At 48.6% G+C, this 17,446-nt stretch overlaps 1 protein-coding gene across 3 annotated transcripts; it reads left to right on the top strand.

The window, feature by feature from the left end:
• The first annotated feature begins 7,428 nt into the window (after positions 1 to 7,428).
• On the top strand, positions 7,429 to 16,559 carry Peli3 (pellino E3 ubiquitin protein ligase family member 3). Of its 3 annotated transcripts, none has more exons than XM_005384402.2 (8): positions 7,429 to 7,607; positions 8,645 to 8,797; positions 9,315 to 9,386; positions 11,555 to 11,684; positions 12,287 to 12,388; positions 13,367 to 13,561; positions 13,796 to 13,984; positions 15,417 to 16,559. In XM_005384402.2, exons 2-8 carry the CDS (start codon positions 8,646 to 8,648, stop codon positions 15,984 to 15,986), a joined length of 1,410 nt encoding a protein of 469 aa, XP_005384459.1. In that variant the 5' UTR covers positions 7,429 to 7,607; position 8,645; the 3' UTR covers positions 15,987 to 16,559. The 3 variants fall into 3 exon arrangements, with proteins under 3 accessions (XP_005384459.1, XP_005384457.1, XP_005384458.1); XM_005384400.2 differs by lacking the exon at positions 7,429 to 7,607 and adding an exon at positions 7,817 to 8,062; XM_005384401.2 differs by lacking the exons at positions 7,429 to 7,607; positions 9,315 to 9,386 and adding an exon at positions 7,817 to 8,062.
• Positions 16,560 to 17,446: the final 887 nt, after the last annotated feature.

Raw genomic sequence — 17,446 nt, 5'->3', positions numbered from 1 at the left:
TACTCCATTGTATAAAACCCCCACATCTTCTTTATGTATTCACCAGTTGATGGACTGTTGGGTTGTTTCCAAGATTTGGTTATTACAAACTGTGCTGCTATAAACATGGGTGTGCATGTATTGCTGTGGTATGATTCTTTTAATTCTTTTGGGAAGATACCAAGAAGAGGAATAGCTGGGTCAAATGGAACCTCTACTCCTAGTTTTTTTCCCAGAAATTATTGAGTGTTTTTTTCTTTCCTTTTGTCTTTTTGAGACAGGGTCTAGCTGTGTAGTTCAGGCTTGCCTTGAGCTCACTTTGTAGCTCTGGCTGGTCTCAAACTTGCAACAATGCTCCTGCCTCAGCTTCCTCAGTACTTGGATTATAGGCATGCACCACCATCCCTGGCTGAGGGCTTATTTACTGCAGACAATTTTCTGGTTTGTTTTAGATTTTGTTATAGAACCACAAACCTAGTTCATATGTTTAAAGATGGCAAATTAATAGTTACTTCAGTTTGTCATTTTTTAGGCTGTGTTTGATGCTATTGTTATTGCAAATTGTACCACTTTAGCCAAAGTGACATAATTATTGTCATCAGTTGTTTTTCCTGATATACCAAGACTGAGACTGCCTAAGGGTCAGAAGAAATGGATACAATCCTAAATATACATGAATTATCAAAACTGAACCAAGAACATTTAAATACTCTGAAGAATCCAAAAACAGGCAATGAAATTCCAACAGCAATTAAAAGCCTACCAATGAAAAAAAGCCCAGGTTTGGATGAATTCACTGCTGAATTCTACAAAAACCTCAGGGAAGATCTAATACCAGTACTCTTCAAGTTCTTTAATGAAATTGAAAGAGAAAGCATACTCCTAAACTCATTCCTGGAAGCCACTATTACCCTGATTCCAAAACCAGACAAGGACCTAGCAAAGTCCAGTAAAGACAATTGTAGATCAACCTTTTTAACAAATATGGACCTAAAAATCCTCAACAAGATACTGGTAAACAGAATGCAACAAAACATCAAAAAGATCAAATGTCATGCCAAGTAGGCTTCATTCCAGAGATGTAAGGATGGTTCAACATATGCAAAATATATAAATATAATATATCACATATACAGAAGCAAAGGCAAAAATCACACGATTATCTCAATAATTGCAGAAAAAGCTTTTTGACAAAATCCAATATCTTTCAAGATAAAAATCCTGAAGAAAATAGGTATAGAAAATAGGTAAAGCAGAATGCATTACAATTTCAGACTTGAAGAAAATAGGTGCAGATTTTATCTCAATCTGATAAAAATCATTTATGACAGCCCAGTGATGATTGCTAATCCTAAAAAAAAGAAGAAAAAAATCATTTATGACAAACCTGCCAATATCATATTAAATGAGGAAAACTGAAAGCTTTTTGTGTAAAGTCAGGAACAAAATGAGGATTTCCACTACCACCATGCCTGTTCAATATAGAACTAAAAATATTAGCAAGAAAGTTAGACAAGAAAAGTAAATAAAGGGATATGTATAAGAAAAGAAGAAGTCAGATTATCATTATTTGCAGATAATGTGATCCTCCACATGGAAGACTCTTACCCAGAAAAATCCACCAAAAGACTCTTGAAATTGATAACTAAATTCAGTAATGTAGCAAAATACAAAATCAACACACTAAAATCAGTAGCATTCCTGATGACAACCAATAATGAACAACCAATAATGAACAACCAATAATAAACCTCCTGTGAAAGAAATTAAGAAAAAAGTACATTCACAATAGCATCAAGAAAAGTTAAACACTTAGGAATTAACCTAATGAAGTCTACAATGAAAACGAGGTACTTTGGGGGAAAAAAGGATATCAAAGAGGACATCAGAAAATGGAAAGATGTCCATTGTTCCTGAATAGACAGAACCAATATACACAAAATAGCCATACTTCCAAAGCTGATACACACATCTCAATCAAAATATCAATAGCATTCTTCACAGAATTGTAGAAAATGATCATAAAATTTATACGGAACCAGGAGAGAGCCAGAAAACCAAAAGCAATCCTGGGTAACAAAAGCAAAGCAGAATGCATTACAATTTCGGACTTGAAGTTATATTGCAAAGCTACAATGATAAGAAACAGCATGATACTGGCACAGAAATAGCTGTGAGGGTAGCAGAACAGAATAAAGGGTGCAGAAACAACCCTGAGAACTTTAAACTACTTGATCTTTGAGAAGGGGCCAAAACCACACTGAGCCGGGCATGGTGGCACACACCTGTAATTCCAGCACTCCAGAAGCTGAGACAGGAGGATCACTGTGAGTTCGAGGCCAGCCTGGGATACAGAGCAAAACTCTGTCTCAGACAAAACAATCCAAAACATACACTGAAGGAAAGTTAGCTTCTTTAATAAATGATACTGGGAAAATAGGCTATCTATATGTAGAAGATTGATCTAGACGCATATCTCTCAATATGTACTAAATTAAAATCAAAATGGATCAAAGAACTAAATGTTAAAACAGAACATTTAAGCTTCTGGAAGATAAAAATAAGTAAAACTCTAGAAGTCATAAGCCGAAGCAGCACTTTCTGAACTGAACCCTGATTGCACAGGAAATAATATCGAGAATCAACAAATGGGATCATATCAAATTAAAAAGCACAGCAAAACAAAAACAAACAACAACAAACAATCAACAGAGTGAAAAGAAAGCCTACAGAATGGAAAAAAGTTTTGCTCAGAAAAAGAATGAATTAAAAGTAGTGGAATACATCATATAAGCATATGAACTATCTTGTGAAACCTGCTTCCCTGTGTTTACATTTAGGTGTGTATATCAGGTTATAATGTCAATGTAAAATGTATTTCTTACCAATGCTTATGCCCAAGAAAGATAGAAAGTTGTTGCACTAGCCTGTGTGATACTCAAAATGATGACATATCTTGTTCAGCTGCAAATTCCCAGCAGACAGAGGGTGACTGACACAGCTTGGTTCAGGATAGTACCCCTATTACTTTTGGCTAGATTCAGACAGACATGTGATTATTGGGGGTACATCTGTGAGGATTAGGGAGAAGTCCATTCATCAGGAGGCACCAAAGCAGTATTTAATATTGCAATGGCAAGCAGAAACACTGAAATGAAAAAAAAAAAAAAAAAAAAAAAAACAAACACTGAAATGACACCCAGGATTTGGAGGCAGATTAATTTACATTGATGGGCACTGATCAGGATCATTCCCAGAATGGAAGGCTCCAATGTCTGGTGGTCTAGGGCTTTTATATGATGCACAAGCAGGAGGTACAAAGGCAAGACAGAATAGCCTGGCAGTTCTGATTAACTAGCAAGGTGAGATCATTGGTTACAAAGGTAGATTAATGATCATCAGTTTATAAAGCTTGGTACGATGGTACCTGTATGTTTGGTAACACTCTTGCGTTTACAGGGGTCAAGAAAGTAATTACAAAGCCATGAAGCAGTTACAGAGCTGGAATTTTCAAAAGAACATAATAATTTCTCTTATGCAGTTTTTCCCTTTTGATATCATTACTGATGAAGGGATAAAGAAATGAAAAAATGAGAAAGTCATTAGGGTTTGAAGTTCTAGGGACCCCCCTGGCCCCTCTCATGGTGTTTTTTGCACTCGGTGCACCTGGCCTGCCACCCTGTCCACCCTCCCTGGCTTCCTCAGCAAGCCTGGCTCCCTTATCCTGGCCCATGGCCACACAGCCTTACCAGCCCACTCCATCCTGGCCTTTCAGCTAGGCCAAGTTCTACCTGTTCCAACAGCAGCTTGTCCAGTCACTTTCCTGTTACTCGGACAAAATATTTGAACACACAATTTAAGGAGGAGAGGTTTATTTTAGCTCACAGCTCCCAAGAGTTCAACCTACAGTCAGCTGGCTCTAAGGCAGAAATGGCATGGTAGAGGGAAGTGGCTTAACTCCTGGACACCAGGAAGCAGAGGGAGAGAGAGAGAGAGACAGAGAGAGAGAGAGAGAGAGAGAGAGAGAGAGAGACAGACAGAGACAGAGAGAGAGAGAGAGAGAGAGAAAGGGAGGAGGCTGGACAAGAATACACCTGCCCAGGTCACATCCGCCATGACCCACCTCCTCCAAGCAAGCCTCACCTCCTGGCAGCACATTCATGGTCTCATCGGTGGATGAATCCAGAGATGAGTAGTATAGCTCCCCCATGATCCAGTAGCCTTCCAAATGCCCCACTAACTCCGGCCTGTTCTGAAACTAAATGTTTCTCTTTCAGTCCTCACTTATTAGCAGACAGTGCAGTTTAGTGAGTCTCAGCTTTTCTCTGTCATTTCAGGTTTAAACTCAGTACCCCTGAGTCATCCACCCTCCTCCTTTTGCTTTTCCTTAAATTGGTCTCTCTGATCCCAGGCCACTTGCCTAGCATCAGGGCACTGGAAGGAGAGAGAGGGGCATTGATCCGTGCCACAAGAATCTGGTTCTCCGCCTTGCTAGCTACTACTGAGATACCTGCCTAATGCTAGCCTCAGATTGTCAATCTCTCTAGGTTCTTTGAGCTTCCCTCTGTCAGCTGTGAGACCGCCTTTGGACCCATCTGCTTTGTCTTTTTTTTCCCTCCAGTACTGGAGATCAAACTCAGGAAATTCACACTAAGGTACATACTCACTCCATTTTTAATTTTTATTTATTTTTTAAATTTCAAGATAGGGTCTTGCTAATTTTCCCAGGCTGGACCTGAACTTGCAATCCTCCTGCCTCAGCCTCCAGACTGCTGAGATTACAGGTATGCACTGGGCTACATTTTTTATTTTTTATTTTTTTGTCTTTTTGAGACAGGGTCTCGCTATGCAGTTCAGGCTGGCCTTGAGCTCACTTTGTAGCCCAGGCTGGTCTCACACTCGCAATGATCTGCCTGCCTCAGCCTCCTAAGTGCTGGGCTTACAGGCATGCGCCACCACGCCAGGCTTTGGGCTACATTTTTAACTACAGAAATTCTGTGGCTTTTCCATGCCACTCATACATCCAAGACTCCATGGACTAACTGGTGGCTGCAGCACAAAGTATACACATTGTTACTATGTGCTCCCAGGACTTTTGGCTGAAGCTAGAGCCTGAAAGGTAAGGCTGAGTCTCCTCTACTGTGGATCCCCAAGTCTATCTGAGGGTTCCACTTCCATCTTTTCCCAAGCCCACCCTTCCACCTCCCACAAAGACTCAAGGATACAGGCCAGCGCCTGGCCCTCCCTGACCCCTCCAAATCTCCCAGCTCAAGGTTTGTGGCTGTTGATTTTTGTTGTGTTTTTCAACATCCTTTCTCAACTAGATAAACAAAGATTCTTGTCACCTTCAGGTACTTGAACCCAAGAACTTATGAAACTGAAGAAATACAGTTTGTGTACTTTCTTTGAAGCAATAAGGGCAGATTTGGATTGAAGACAGAGAAGGTGGTACTGAATGAAGGGATTTCAAAACAATATTGCAGAATTGTGTCCCACCACAGGTAGGTACCATTATTAGAAAACTGAGGCCTAGAGAGATCAAGAAGTTGGAGTTCTTGGCAGGGGTGGGGGCAGGGGAACCCTCAATTTACAACCAGAAGCCAAGGCTGGAATTTGGGCATCTGTGACTTTTGGTGATGTCCCGACCCTGCTCTCCTTTACCTGGACAAGGCTGGAGTCAGGTGTACCTGAGCTGCTACCATGCAGCTGCAGTCCCAGTGCCATACCACTGAAGATAGCTTTGTGCCCTTCTCCTGTCTTGGCAGACTCTCTCAGGCCTTCCTCACTGCTGTCTGCTGATAGGTGATAGGAACACCTCACTCTCATCATCAGCTGCACACTTACCTGTCTGTGTGACCTGGGCAAGTTTTTCCCCATCACTGGGCCTCACTTTCCTCATCTGAAAACTAATTATAATAGTAATTCAGTACACAGTCCTTGAGGGCCTGCAATGGGAGGATGTGCTGGAAGCTGGGGTTACAAAGGGAACAAGTCTGTCCCGGTGCACACAGTAGGTGCTCAGTGCAGGATTTGTATGACTTGCTGCCAGCAGCCCAGCTGTCAGGCCTGCTGCATGGTGGCTTTCTCAGGGACTTTTTTGTTGACCAGTAAGTGTCTTTGTTCCTAAAAGATATGCAGATGGCTTCTTTCTTGTGACATTAGACTGCTGGGGCTCCAGAACAGTAGGCCAAACAGTTGGTATCTTCTCCTATTTTTAGCAGGTGGAGTTAGCTGGAGTGGAGGTGCTGGGCCAGGGAGGTTGTGAGACTGACAAGGGAGGGGAGCAGATTAGCAGATGTCCCCCCTTAGGAATATGTTAGCCGGGCCGGGCATATAGCTCAGTGGCACAAGTGCCTGCCTGGCAAGCGCAAGGTCCTGAGTTCGATTCCCGATACCCAAAATAAATTTCCATACCCAAAAATAAATAAATAAAAGGAATATGCTAGCAAACTCCCATTAATCCCTGATGATGAGAGCCACAGACCACTTCCCCTATGCAGCCTTGATTTCCTCAGAAAATGCACACCTCAGAGATGAGTAAATGTGGTCAGGAATGGTGCAATCCAACACTCTGGGAGGCTGAAGCAGGAGGATCACAAATTTAAACCCAACCTGGGCAACTCAGATCCCCTATCTACTAAAATAACCGTAAGCGAAGCCATTTTTGTAACTGTTTCCTCCTCTGTAAAAATGGGCGATTACCATGTTTGCCTCCCAGGGATTAGAGGGTTTAATTTGTTCAAAGCCAGAGTACAGGGCCTGGTATAGATGGACAGAAAGGATCCCCTGAAAGCTGCATACTCAGGGGGCTACACACCCTTAAAGGTCTCTTTACCCTTTGTGTCACCATAGGTACTGTGCGCGTGGCGGCAGGAGGAGACACAGTGGGTTTCTCTGGAGGCTACCCAGCGAGAAAGTCTTCCCACACGGGCAGGAAGATAGGTCGGCGACCCTGGCCAACTTCAGCCAAATTCCCAGGCCGCCATCGCTGACGTGCACAGCCTCCTTTGCCTCCTACATAATGTCCTTTCTTTCCGCCTGTAATTCTGCGACTTTCCCATTTGGAAGGCTGGGTCTCCGGGAGGGAGATGGGGAGGCCCCCGGTGTAAGGCTGGGGAAAGGGGACTCCGGCCCAGGGTGAGAGCCATGGCCCACTGTAAAGAGGAGGCGTCAGGGTCTCTGGGAATCCCCAGAAATGGTAGTGGAGACGGAGGAGTCCACGAGGTATCTAGTAGAACATGAGTGAGTCAGTGCCTAAACCAGCCAGGAGCGGAGAGAGTGGCCGAGACAGAGTGGTGGGCGGGCTGCCCTAGCCCGGGGGCGGAGCCCGGGAAGGGGCGTGGCCTCCTGAAAGGGGCGTTGCTTCACCGACTAGGCTAAACCGCAAGGGGCGGAGCCGAGGTGAGGCAGAGCTCCCGTGGGGGAGGAGCCAAAGGGGCGGGGCATCGGAAAGGGGGGAGGAGCGTAGCGGTTTGCGCTCATCCCCTTCCCCGCGGTCCCCGTTGTCCCCGTGACGAGGCAGCGCGGAGCAGCCGCGGGCTGGGCCTATCCCGCCGCAACGGTCCCGGGGCCGAGCAGGGACTAGGCAGGGAGCAAGCAGCGCCAAGCGGGGCGCGGAGCGCGGCCAGGTGAGGCCGCCGGGGCGCAGGGGGCGGGGGCTGCGCCGGGCGGGCGCGGGGGGCGTGTTTGCGTGTCTAGGGGTGGCGCGGGGAGTGGGTCCGAGGCCGGCGCTTATGGCTGTTTGCGTGTGCGCGGGTCCGGGGTGGGCTCTGCGCCGGTGGGGCACTGCCCGCGGGCTCCGGGCGTGCGGCGCTGCGTGCGCGCGCGTTTATGTGTATCTGCGTATGCCCTGGGCTGTTTTCCTGCCTGCCCGGGGCGCGGGGCGCCGGCCTACCCGGCGCAGTCCCTTCGGCCTCGGGATGTTTTCCAAACAGGCTGCCTGCGGGAGACCGGCTCTGCTGCAGCCTGAACCCGCCCCGCACAGGCCTCAAGAGACCCAGGCAGCCTGGGAACCGCAGACAGACACCTGCGGGTGGGAGGGAGGGGCGCTGACCCATGTGGGATCCCGAAGCCTGCCCGCAGGGTGAGGCCATGATGGGGAGACTGAGGCAGATGGATGTTGGAATGGAGGCAGGCAAAGAGGCGTAGGAAGGGAGGAGGGTGGAAAGAGATAGTTAAAAGGACAGTGCTGGGAGGACAGAGAGTCATTGAGAACCAGACGGAGGCCTACACCTGCAAAGGGGCAGAAAGATTACGGTGGACAGATAGAGCCCAAGAACCTAACTGAGTGTAACTCAGACTAAGAGCTTAAACCAGGAACGTAGCCTGAGGTTAGGGCTAAGGACCCCCAACTCCTGGATTGCTCCTGTTCCTAGCACATCCCAGACTGGGGTCTTGGTGAGCAAGGAGCCTCTGGCCACTCCCCAGTCAGTCCTCTGACCCCACCAAATGCCCTGATCCCCTGACTCTGCCATAAGTCCCTCTGTGTTGCTTCTCACACACCTCCCTTCCCTAGTACGAGTTTGGGAGACAATTTAGGGGTGGCAGAGGTGAATGCTTACCATAACAATAGAGCTGGTGAACAGCTACTTTCAACTTAGTCTAGATACTAGAATTAGGATAGGGAGGATTGTGAAGCTCTTTTCTCCTCTGTTGTTCTTCCCAGAATGGTGCTGGAGGGAAACCCTGAAGTGGGGTCTCCCCGAACCTCAGACCTCCAGCATACCGGGAACAAGGGATCTTGCTTCCTTTCTTCTCCCGGTGAAGGTGCACAGCCGGGTGAGGAGCCCATCAAGTACGGTGAACTCATCGTCCTGGGGTGAGCCTCCCTGTCCAGGAGGGCTGGGCACCAGGCACCCACGGGGCAGCCGGAAGGAGGGCCCCAGCTCCCCCACGTAGGGCCTTCTGCTGTTTGTCCCTCATTATCTTACCAGCTGAAAGACACAATTGACCAAACCCACCCTGATTCATAATGATTATTTTATTTTCCCATTTCTTATAAATTTCTTGATCAAATGATGAGAAAAAGGTAACACCAGCTGCCTTTTGTAAAGCACCGAGAATGTGTAGCGTGGGGTGAAGAACTCCGGTTCTGCAGCCAAACTGCTTGGTTACAATCCTGTCTCTGCAAGTTGCCAAACTACCTTAGGTCTTGGATTCCCCCTTTTATAAACAGGGATGATAATAATCCCTACCTCAGAGGGTTGTAAGAAGGAAGGAATGAGGTGATTGCTGTAAAACACATAAGACAGCACCCAGTGCATATCAAGTGTTCTGGGAGGCAGGCCTGTGCCAAGCCCTTTCATGGACATTATTTCATTTCAATCTTCACAAAGATGCTGTGAGGAAGGAGGTGAGGAAACCGAGGCTCAGAGAGGGGAAGTGACTGGCCCAAGGGCACACAGCTGGTAAGTGGCAGGGCTGGGATTTGGATCCAGGTCCTTCTTACTTCAGGTCTAGTGTACTGTCACTAAGCCATGGCTCACCCTCACGCTACAGATGAGAGCAGGAAAGAGGAAGCGATGGGAATTGGTAGCTAGGCAGACCTCATCCCTTCCTGGTTGTTGCCTGATATGATCCCTGCACCTCCCAAGCAGCTTTTCCCCCAGGCCCGTATCCCTCTTCTTCCTCACCCGATCTGTGTCTCCTTTTGGCTTTTCTCTCTACCATCAGTCTTGAAGGAACGACTTGATAAGCTATAGTGTCATGATTACAATTTGTAAGGAATAGTAATTACTACTCTTTGTTGACTGCTATGTGCCATATGCTTTAAAAAAAAGATACCTAACATTTATCACGGGTTTGCTGTAACTATTGCAAACTCTGTGCCAAGCATTTCTATTATTTATTTATCTTTGTGGGGCTGGGGATAGAACCCAGGGTGTCGTGTATGCTAGGAAAGCACTCTACCACTGAGCCATATCTCCAGGCCATGTGCCAAGCATTTTAAAATTTTTGTCACCTCAAAATAAACCTGTGAGAGAGATCCTGAAAAATAAACCCTGGAGGGCATGGGATGAATGAGTCAAGGTTTAATACAGGTACCTCCAAGTCCTGAGCCTAGGACACCTCCTCCCAATACATTCATTTTTTGTTTGTTTGTTTTCCGGTACCGGGAATCAAACTTACAACCTTGTGCTTGCCAGGCAGGCGCTGTGCCCCTGAGCTAAATCCCCAGCTCCCCTCCTACCAATACATGACAAGAGTTCAAAAGGCAAAAGCAGTGCCCTGCTAGGGGTGATTGAGCTATCAGAGCAGGGCTTGGTGTCCCAAAGGAGGGGCCGACTTTCTAGCTAAGGGCAAAACCACTGGTGGGGTGGCGGGGCACTGCAGACCTAAGCATATGGGCCCTCTTGACAGTTGTCTGTCCTGTGCAGAGCAGAGACACCCCACTCAGGCTGTGTATCAGAACCACTGGGAGAGTGCACTGAAGATACATATTAACAGACACCCCAAACCTACAGAGTCAGAATCTGCCCAGGACCAGAGAATCTGGATTTTAACAAACTCACCAAGAGACTGATTCAAATGATCCTTGTCTGTATTTGCAGTTATTTATGTGGTCACTTCCTGCTTCAAAACCTTTTATACAACCCCACTATTTACAGAATAATGTTCTTAGTCTGTTGTTCAGCTCCTTTCCACCAACTTCATCTTCCCCTACTGCACTTTTCCACCCAACTCAACATTCCCCCATGTCAACACAGTCTGCCAGCCATGGGGCCTCAGCTCAGAACAAGCCCTCCATCTCTACCAGCTTCTTCAAGTCTAGAGTCAGGGAGACCTGAACTCAAATCTGGACTTTTTCACTCTGCAACCATGAGGCAAGTCATTTTACCTTCCTGAGCCTCGATTTGTCTCAGTTGTAAAATGGGAAGAAAGACACTTGCTTGGCAGGACATTGCACAGATTCCATTAGGTAATTAATAATGTGAAGGACGAGGAACACAGAGGCAACGGTACATGGCAGCAATCAAGGTTATGACTCACCCTATATTTGCCTCTCATGATCATTCCCTTTGGACAAAGAGCTTGAAAGCAAAGTGGAAATGTATGGAGATAATGCAGGCAGTGGCATTGTGAGTCTCTTTTTCATTTTTTTTTCATTTTGTTTTCTAGCAGTGGTATAATAAATGATAGCTTGCGATAGATGAATCCTTTACAGTTCTTCAAGGCTGAATATAGGTGTTTCCTTTCCTAGAAACCTGATCCAAGGGTCAGTATTCCCTTCTGCCTCTGGGTCTGGGAGACGCTTGTGTCTGGGTCATGACAGGTGGTACCTGGGCTCCTTGAGAAGCTGGGGGGTCCCCCTTCAAGGAGGGCACAAAACTGATCTGTAGTATATTACTTCTACTGCCCCACATTCAGCATCTGTCCCAGCATTCAGAAAGTACCTAGTTAATTGAATGAAAGACACTTGCCCCGTACATGGACTTGCTATTGTAGGGTCTTCTAGCTTTGGGTGTTTCTACCACCTATCAAGGTAGGATCTGCCCAGAGCTGGCAGTTTTCTCCAAATCTGATCAGTGGCTCATTTTCTCTTTCTCTCTCTCCTCCTACAACCCTATATCCACAGTTACAATGGGTGTCTGGCCAGTGGGGACAAGGGCCGCCGGCGAAGCCGCCTGGCACTGAGCCGCCGGCCACATGCCAATGGAGTGAAGCCAGATGTTATGCACCACATCTCCACGCCGCTCGTATCCAAGGCAAGCTGCTTATCCCGGTTAACAGGGTACTGCCCTGGGGCCAAGTCTTCAGTCTTCTCAGACCTACCTGCCCACAGCCCCACTGGAGCAGGGGAGCCTTTTGTGTCATCACTTCACTGCCTGTTGTGCTACCAGAGAAATGACGGTGATGGAAAATCCTTTGCAGTGTACACAGTCCTTTATAATTTGTAGAATGTTTCCTTGACCACCAGACCCTGTTCATTCATGGAAATGATGAGCATCATTTTAGAGGCAGCTAAAGCTCCAAGAGCAGTATGCAACAGTCATACAGCAATGTCGAAGTGAAAGCTTTGGCTTTAGAGGATTAGAGTGGAAATCAACTTCTGCTATTTCCAGCTATGTGGCATTAAGCCAGTTCTCTCTAGCCTGTAGTTCCCTTAGCTGTAAAATGAAAATAATAAGCCACTCTTGTGGTAACTGGGAGATTAATTTTGTAGAGCACCTGTTACTCAGTTTCCTCTGCAGACCATGGAGCTGCCCTTTCCCTGGAATGGGCTCTGAACCCTTAGCTTGTTTCTAGCTCCGAAGTTTATACTTCTCGTGACTTATCTCGTGGGAAATGATTTCTCTCTTTCCATTAGGCACTGAGTAACCGAGGCCAGCACAGTATCTCATACACACTGTCCCGGAGCCACTCGGTTATAGTGGAGTACACACATGACAGCGACACAGACATGTTCCAGGTATGTTCATTGCCTCTACCAGCCTCTGGGCTATGGGCTCTGGGCTCTGCAGGCACCCAGGGTGAGGCCACAGGTCTGAAGGCCATAGGAAGGGTGTTTCAGAGCACTCAGTGCGGTGGACTGCTCTTCAGATGAGGAAGCAGGATGTCCCAGCAAGGACCATTGACAGCATCACACAGCAAGTCAGTGGCCATATCAAGACTCAGACTCAAGATGATCAGCCAGCAGGAGGCCATATGGCTTCAGAGATTGGAGTGCTGGTGTGAGTCATCATGCCCAGATTCAGGTGCCAGCTCTGCTGCCTACCACTGGATAACTGGGCAAGAAATCAGCCATATCCAACCTGTAGCGTGCAGGTTGGGCATGCCTGAGTTATAATTTAAAAGATTTAAAAATACAGGAAGTTTTGTTATTTATATATATTAATGATATTGTATATTTTATATGTGGCCCAAGACAATTTCTCTTCACTCATTGTGCCCAGGCAGCCATGCATGTCCAACTTGCAGGCCACAGGTGGGTCACACCACCTGTTTGGGCCTTGGTTTCCTCATCTATAAATGGGACCCACGATAGCACCCACCCCAAGATTAACTGAGGTATTACAGCTAAAATACTTAGCATGTAGTAATTTCTAACTAAAAATTTACTATTTGCTGCTAGTATTTAGCCTTTCTATATAGGTGTGTCACCTTTTCACTGTTAAATCAGCAAAATGGCTAGTTTTTACTGAGTAGGGTGCTTCCTAGAGGTAATAGAAAATAAGAAGCTTCAGACCATGGCTGATTGGACATAGAGACCCCACCTGGGAACCCCAAGGACCTGAGAAGCTGTGATGGTGCTGCCTCACCTTGAGGCCTAGCAGCCTTATTGTTTGGTAGTGCTGCATGCAAAGCAGCTGCTGAAGCTCTGGGTGGAAGCTGGTAAGATTTGCCTACACACATGTAATCCCTGTTCTTGCCCTCCCCTCCTTTGCAGATTGGCCGCTCCACTGAGAACATGATTGACTTTGTGGTAACAGATACATCCCCTGGAGTAAGTGCTGCTGAGGGCCCTTCTGCCCAGAGCACTATTTCTCGCTATGCCTGCCGCATCCTCTGTGACCGCAGGCCACCCTATACTGCCCGCATCTATGCCGCTGGCTTTGACGCCTCCAGCAACATCTTCCTTGGAGTGAGTGAGCCCCCAGGCAGGGACCAGCTCTTCATCGGAGAGTGAGCCAAAGGGGAGGCTGGGAGGTACAGCAGCCTGATGGGGCAGCCCACAGCTATCCTTACCATGCCATGCATGGTTTAGCAGTCCCCTCTTGGGGCCACCTCTGAATTGAGGGTAGAGGGGAAGCACCTCTAGCACACAGCTTGCTGGGGGCTACTCAGGGATGTGATCTGATCCCTCATGTGGTCCCAGGAGCGGGCAGCCAAATGGCGGACCCCCGATGGCCTGATGGATGGCCTGACCACCAATGGGGTCCTGGTGATGCACCCCGCGGGCGGCTTCTCCGAGGACTCAGCCCCGGGTGTCTGGCGGGAGATCTCAGTCTGCGGGAACGTGTACACACTGCGGGACAGCCGCTCAGCCCAGCAGCGGGGGAAGCTGGTAGGTGGCCCACTCTATCTCACCCCCCATCCCTCCCAATCTGCCCATGCCTGCTCAAGCCTGGAGATGATCTGCAGTCCCCTTGCCCAAGGGAGCCCTAGTGAACATTGAGGGAGTCCCAGGCTCATGGAGTTCTAGACACATGCCACTTGCTGCACAGACAGGACAGGCCAGCATCCCCAGAAGTAGCTTGCACGCTACTGGAGGCCCACAGATGTAAAATACAGCCACACAGATGCACCATGCCGTGCCAAGCAGCTTTGAGCCTGCAGACAACTTAAAAAAAATCACACTCTCTTAGGAGCGTGACACTTGGCCCATGTGTGAGCAGCTTATTTCCTAGAGCAGTGATGATGAATCTTTTAGAGCTTTCAGTGATACAAACAGCCAGCTGCAGCACATGTGCCATAGGTGCGCCACCACTGGGCTAGAGCGTTGGCAGTTTGTATCAAGTACGGCACATTCAGGCAGGTTTAGCTTTGTTAAACCCTTACAGGGAAAAGTTTTCCTTGGAGTAGTCCTGCCAGTGCCAGCTACTCTTCCAAGCACACAACTAAGGGTGAGATGTGGAAGTGAGTCCTAAAGAGAGGTAGGGGCATGGGCCACAAAAAAGCTCTTTCTGAGTCTGAGCACATCAGTTGAGAATGTGCAAAACCTCAGAGGAAAGCAGCTTATCTTTCTAGAGCATTAACTCTACAGATTTTTGGAAGTATTATTTTTAAAACCTATGCACTTGAACTATGATTATGTTTGTTGAACATCTACTATGTGCCAGGTACCATTTCAAGCACTTACACTGATGGATGTATATGGTCTTCATGAGACCCACTTGAAATACCAAGATGTGGACTCCACCTTGAGGATGAGGAGACTTAGAGAGGTTAAGCTGCTCTATCAGGGACAGTGAGGGCTGGGGATATAGCTCAGTGGCATAAGCGCCTGTCTGGCAAATGGAAGGTCCTGAGTTCAATTCCCAGTACCAAAAAAAAAACAAAAAACAAAAAACAATTGAAGTATCAGGGACACTGAGTCACTGAACAGTGAGGTCAAAATTCAAGCACAGGAATTCTGGCTCTAGAGTCCTTGCTGTTAACCACAACCCCTAGGACAGCTGCTCTGGGCTAAGTGTCTAGCATTCCACATGAGAAATATGTCCTGCCTCTGTGATTATGGGATTGCTTCAGAAAAATTTTGAAAAACGCTGTTTTGGCCCAGACCTTGATTTGACAGATGAGGACACTCAAGTCCAGGTCCTACTGAGAGTGAGTGACAGCATGTAGGTGGGGAGCACCTGTCTGCCCTCCCACATGGCCTCTTGGGGTGCCCTCTGCAGGTAGTGTCAGTGGGATGGATGGGCAGTTTGCCTGGGGTGAGGCTGCCTGATGGTGGGCCTGAGCCTCTTGGGCTAAGGCCCTTCTGCTGCCTCTGGCAGGTGGAAAATGAATCCAACGTGCTGCAAGACGGCTCACTCATCGACCTGTGTGGGGCCACACTGCTGTGGCGCACTCCGGCAGGGCTGCTGCGGGCACCCACGCTGAAGCAGCTGGAGGCCCAGCGGCAGGAGGCAAACGCAGCACGGCCCCAGTGCCCCGTGGGCCTCAGTACCCTGGCCTTTCCCAGTCCAGCCCGGGGCCGCACAGCACCTGACAAGCAGCAACCCTGGGTCTACGTCCGTTGCGGCCACGTCCACGGCTACCATGGCTGGGGCTGCCGGCGGGAGCGAGGCCCCCAGGAGCGCGAGTGTCCTCTCTGCCGCCTTGTGGGGCCCTACGTACCCCTATGGCTTGGCCAGGAGGCTGGCCTCTGCCTGGACCCTGGGCCGCCTAGCCATGCCTTTGCTCCCTGTGGCCATGTCTGCTCTGAGAAGACTGCCCGCTACTGGGCCCAGACTCCGCTGCCCCATGGTACCCATGCTTTCCATGCTGCCTGTCCGTTCTGTGGGGCCTGGCTCACCGGCGAGCATGGCTGTGTCCGCCTCATTTTTCAGGGGCCGCTGGACTAGGCTGTCTGGGACCCTTGCTGCCTCACCTGACTGCCCTCCAAGGTCCCCCCTCCTGCAGCCCAGATAGAGCTCTGCATGTGGGATTTTACTTGCTGGCACATAGCCACACAGGTTGGACACATTGGATGGGCTGTGTCCCTCTCCCTAACTTGACCCCCAAGGGGATCCCCAAGATCTCTCCCCAGGTCAACTGATGGGGCCTTCAGCACTAGCTCTGCCTCAAGTTGCTGAAGAGAATCCCAGCTCCTTGCCCCTGCCTTTCCTGGGGTGTCCCACATCATGCCGCCTACACTGTGCCCCTGGGGGAGTGAAGGGGCTACGGTCACTGACCCCCAGCTTAGGCTGACTGCGCCCTGAGCCTGCCAACCCAGTACCAGATATTCATCCTTTCTGCTGCTACCCTGGGTTTCTCTATAAACCTCGCTGCTCAGCTGCCCTCACCGATATGCGTGTGCCGCATGCATGTGATGCCTCCAGCCCTGAGTGAGTGATGGTTGGGTAGCAGGCTGGGACTGGCATTTGCTTATGCCTACCATGGGCTGGACTCTGCCGAGTAAACTGTGGGAACACAGAGATAGTCAGGTTCCCTGCCTGTTGGAGTTCCTAGACTAGTAGAGGATGGACCAAATTACCAAATGACAGGTACTTTCATGTGTATTAGGATCAGAGAATCTCACAAGCTAGGGAGCAGTCCTTGCTGGCTGTGGGTAAATGAGCAATGCTTTGTGCAGGAGGTAGCATAGGAGCTCAGCCTTGGGGGCAGCTCAGAATCCTTCAGGCCCACAGAATAGCAGGGCATTGTACGTACTGTGTGCAGCTGGGGATAAGGAACAGGGGCTAAGAGACAGATTTAGTGGGGCTGGCACATGGGCTACAGTAGGCAGACAAGAGCTGGAGAAGAGGGTGGGGCCATGAGATGGGATAGATTTAGACCCTGATTTGTGGACAGCCAAGAGTTGACAAAGGGAAGGGGGGCACATGCTCCAGGACGTTGGCTCTGACACAAGGGCTACCATCACTGAATGCCTCCCATGTGTCCTACACCGTGTGGACGGTAATAACAACTGCGTTCGTTGACCACACACAAGGTCCTGGGCTCTGGTTTTCAGAGGTTGTGTTGTTTAATCCTCATAGTAATATCGTGGGGAGGTGTCAAAATTTGCATTCTCAGGAATATGAAGGTGCATGCGTCAAGTAATACAGGTAGAAAGTGGCTGGGCCAGGACTTGAACCCATAACTACCCATCAGGTAGCAGAGCTTGCCCCTGTCCATCACATGGGCTTTCCTTTGATGGGTGGGGCTGAACTAAATAGCATTTTGGCCATCTGTCCCATGGAGGGGCTAGAGAATAGACTGGTAGACACCACCCCACCCCCCACTGCCACCTGCTCAGTGCCCAGCCCCATGCAGCATCACGGCAAGAGCAAGATCCTGCCTGTCAGCTTCTGGTCTGAGGGAC

Source organism: Chinchilla lanigera, unplaced genomic scaffold (assembly GCF_000276665.1).
Source record: "Chinchilla lanigera isolate Chin_1 unplaced genomic scaffold, ChiLan1.0 scaffold00021, whole genome shotgun sequence".
Lineage (NCBI taxonomy): Eukaryota > Metazoa > Chordata > Mammalia > Rodentia > Chinchillidae > Chinchilla > Chinchilla lanigera.
This window is presented reverse-complemented; position numbering and strand designations above follow the sequence as displayed.

Bases quoted from the DNA above. Each gene is read 5' to 3' on its own strand.
- Peli3 (XM_005384400.2), top strand. From the start codon at position 7,824: ATGCCCTGGGCTGTTTTCCTGCCTGCCCGGGGCGCGGGGCGCCGGCCT. The intron at 9,387-11,554 runs GTAAGTGGCAGG...CTATATCCACAG, and splicing joins GGCCCAAGGGCACACAGCTG to TTACAATGGGTGTCTGGCCA. The intron at 12,389-13,366 runs GTATGTTCATTG...CCTCCTTTGCAG, and splicing joins GCGACACAGACATGTTCCAG to ATTGGCCGCTCCACTGAGAA.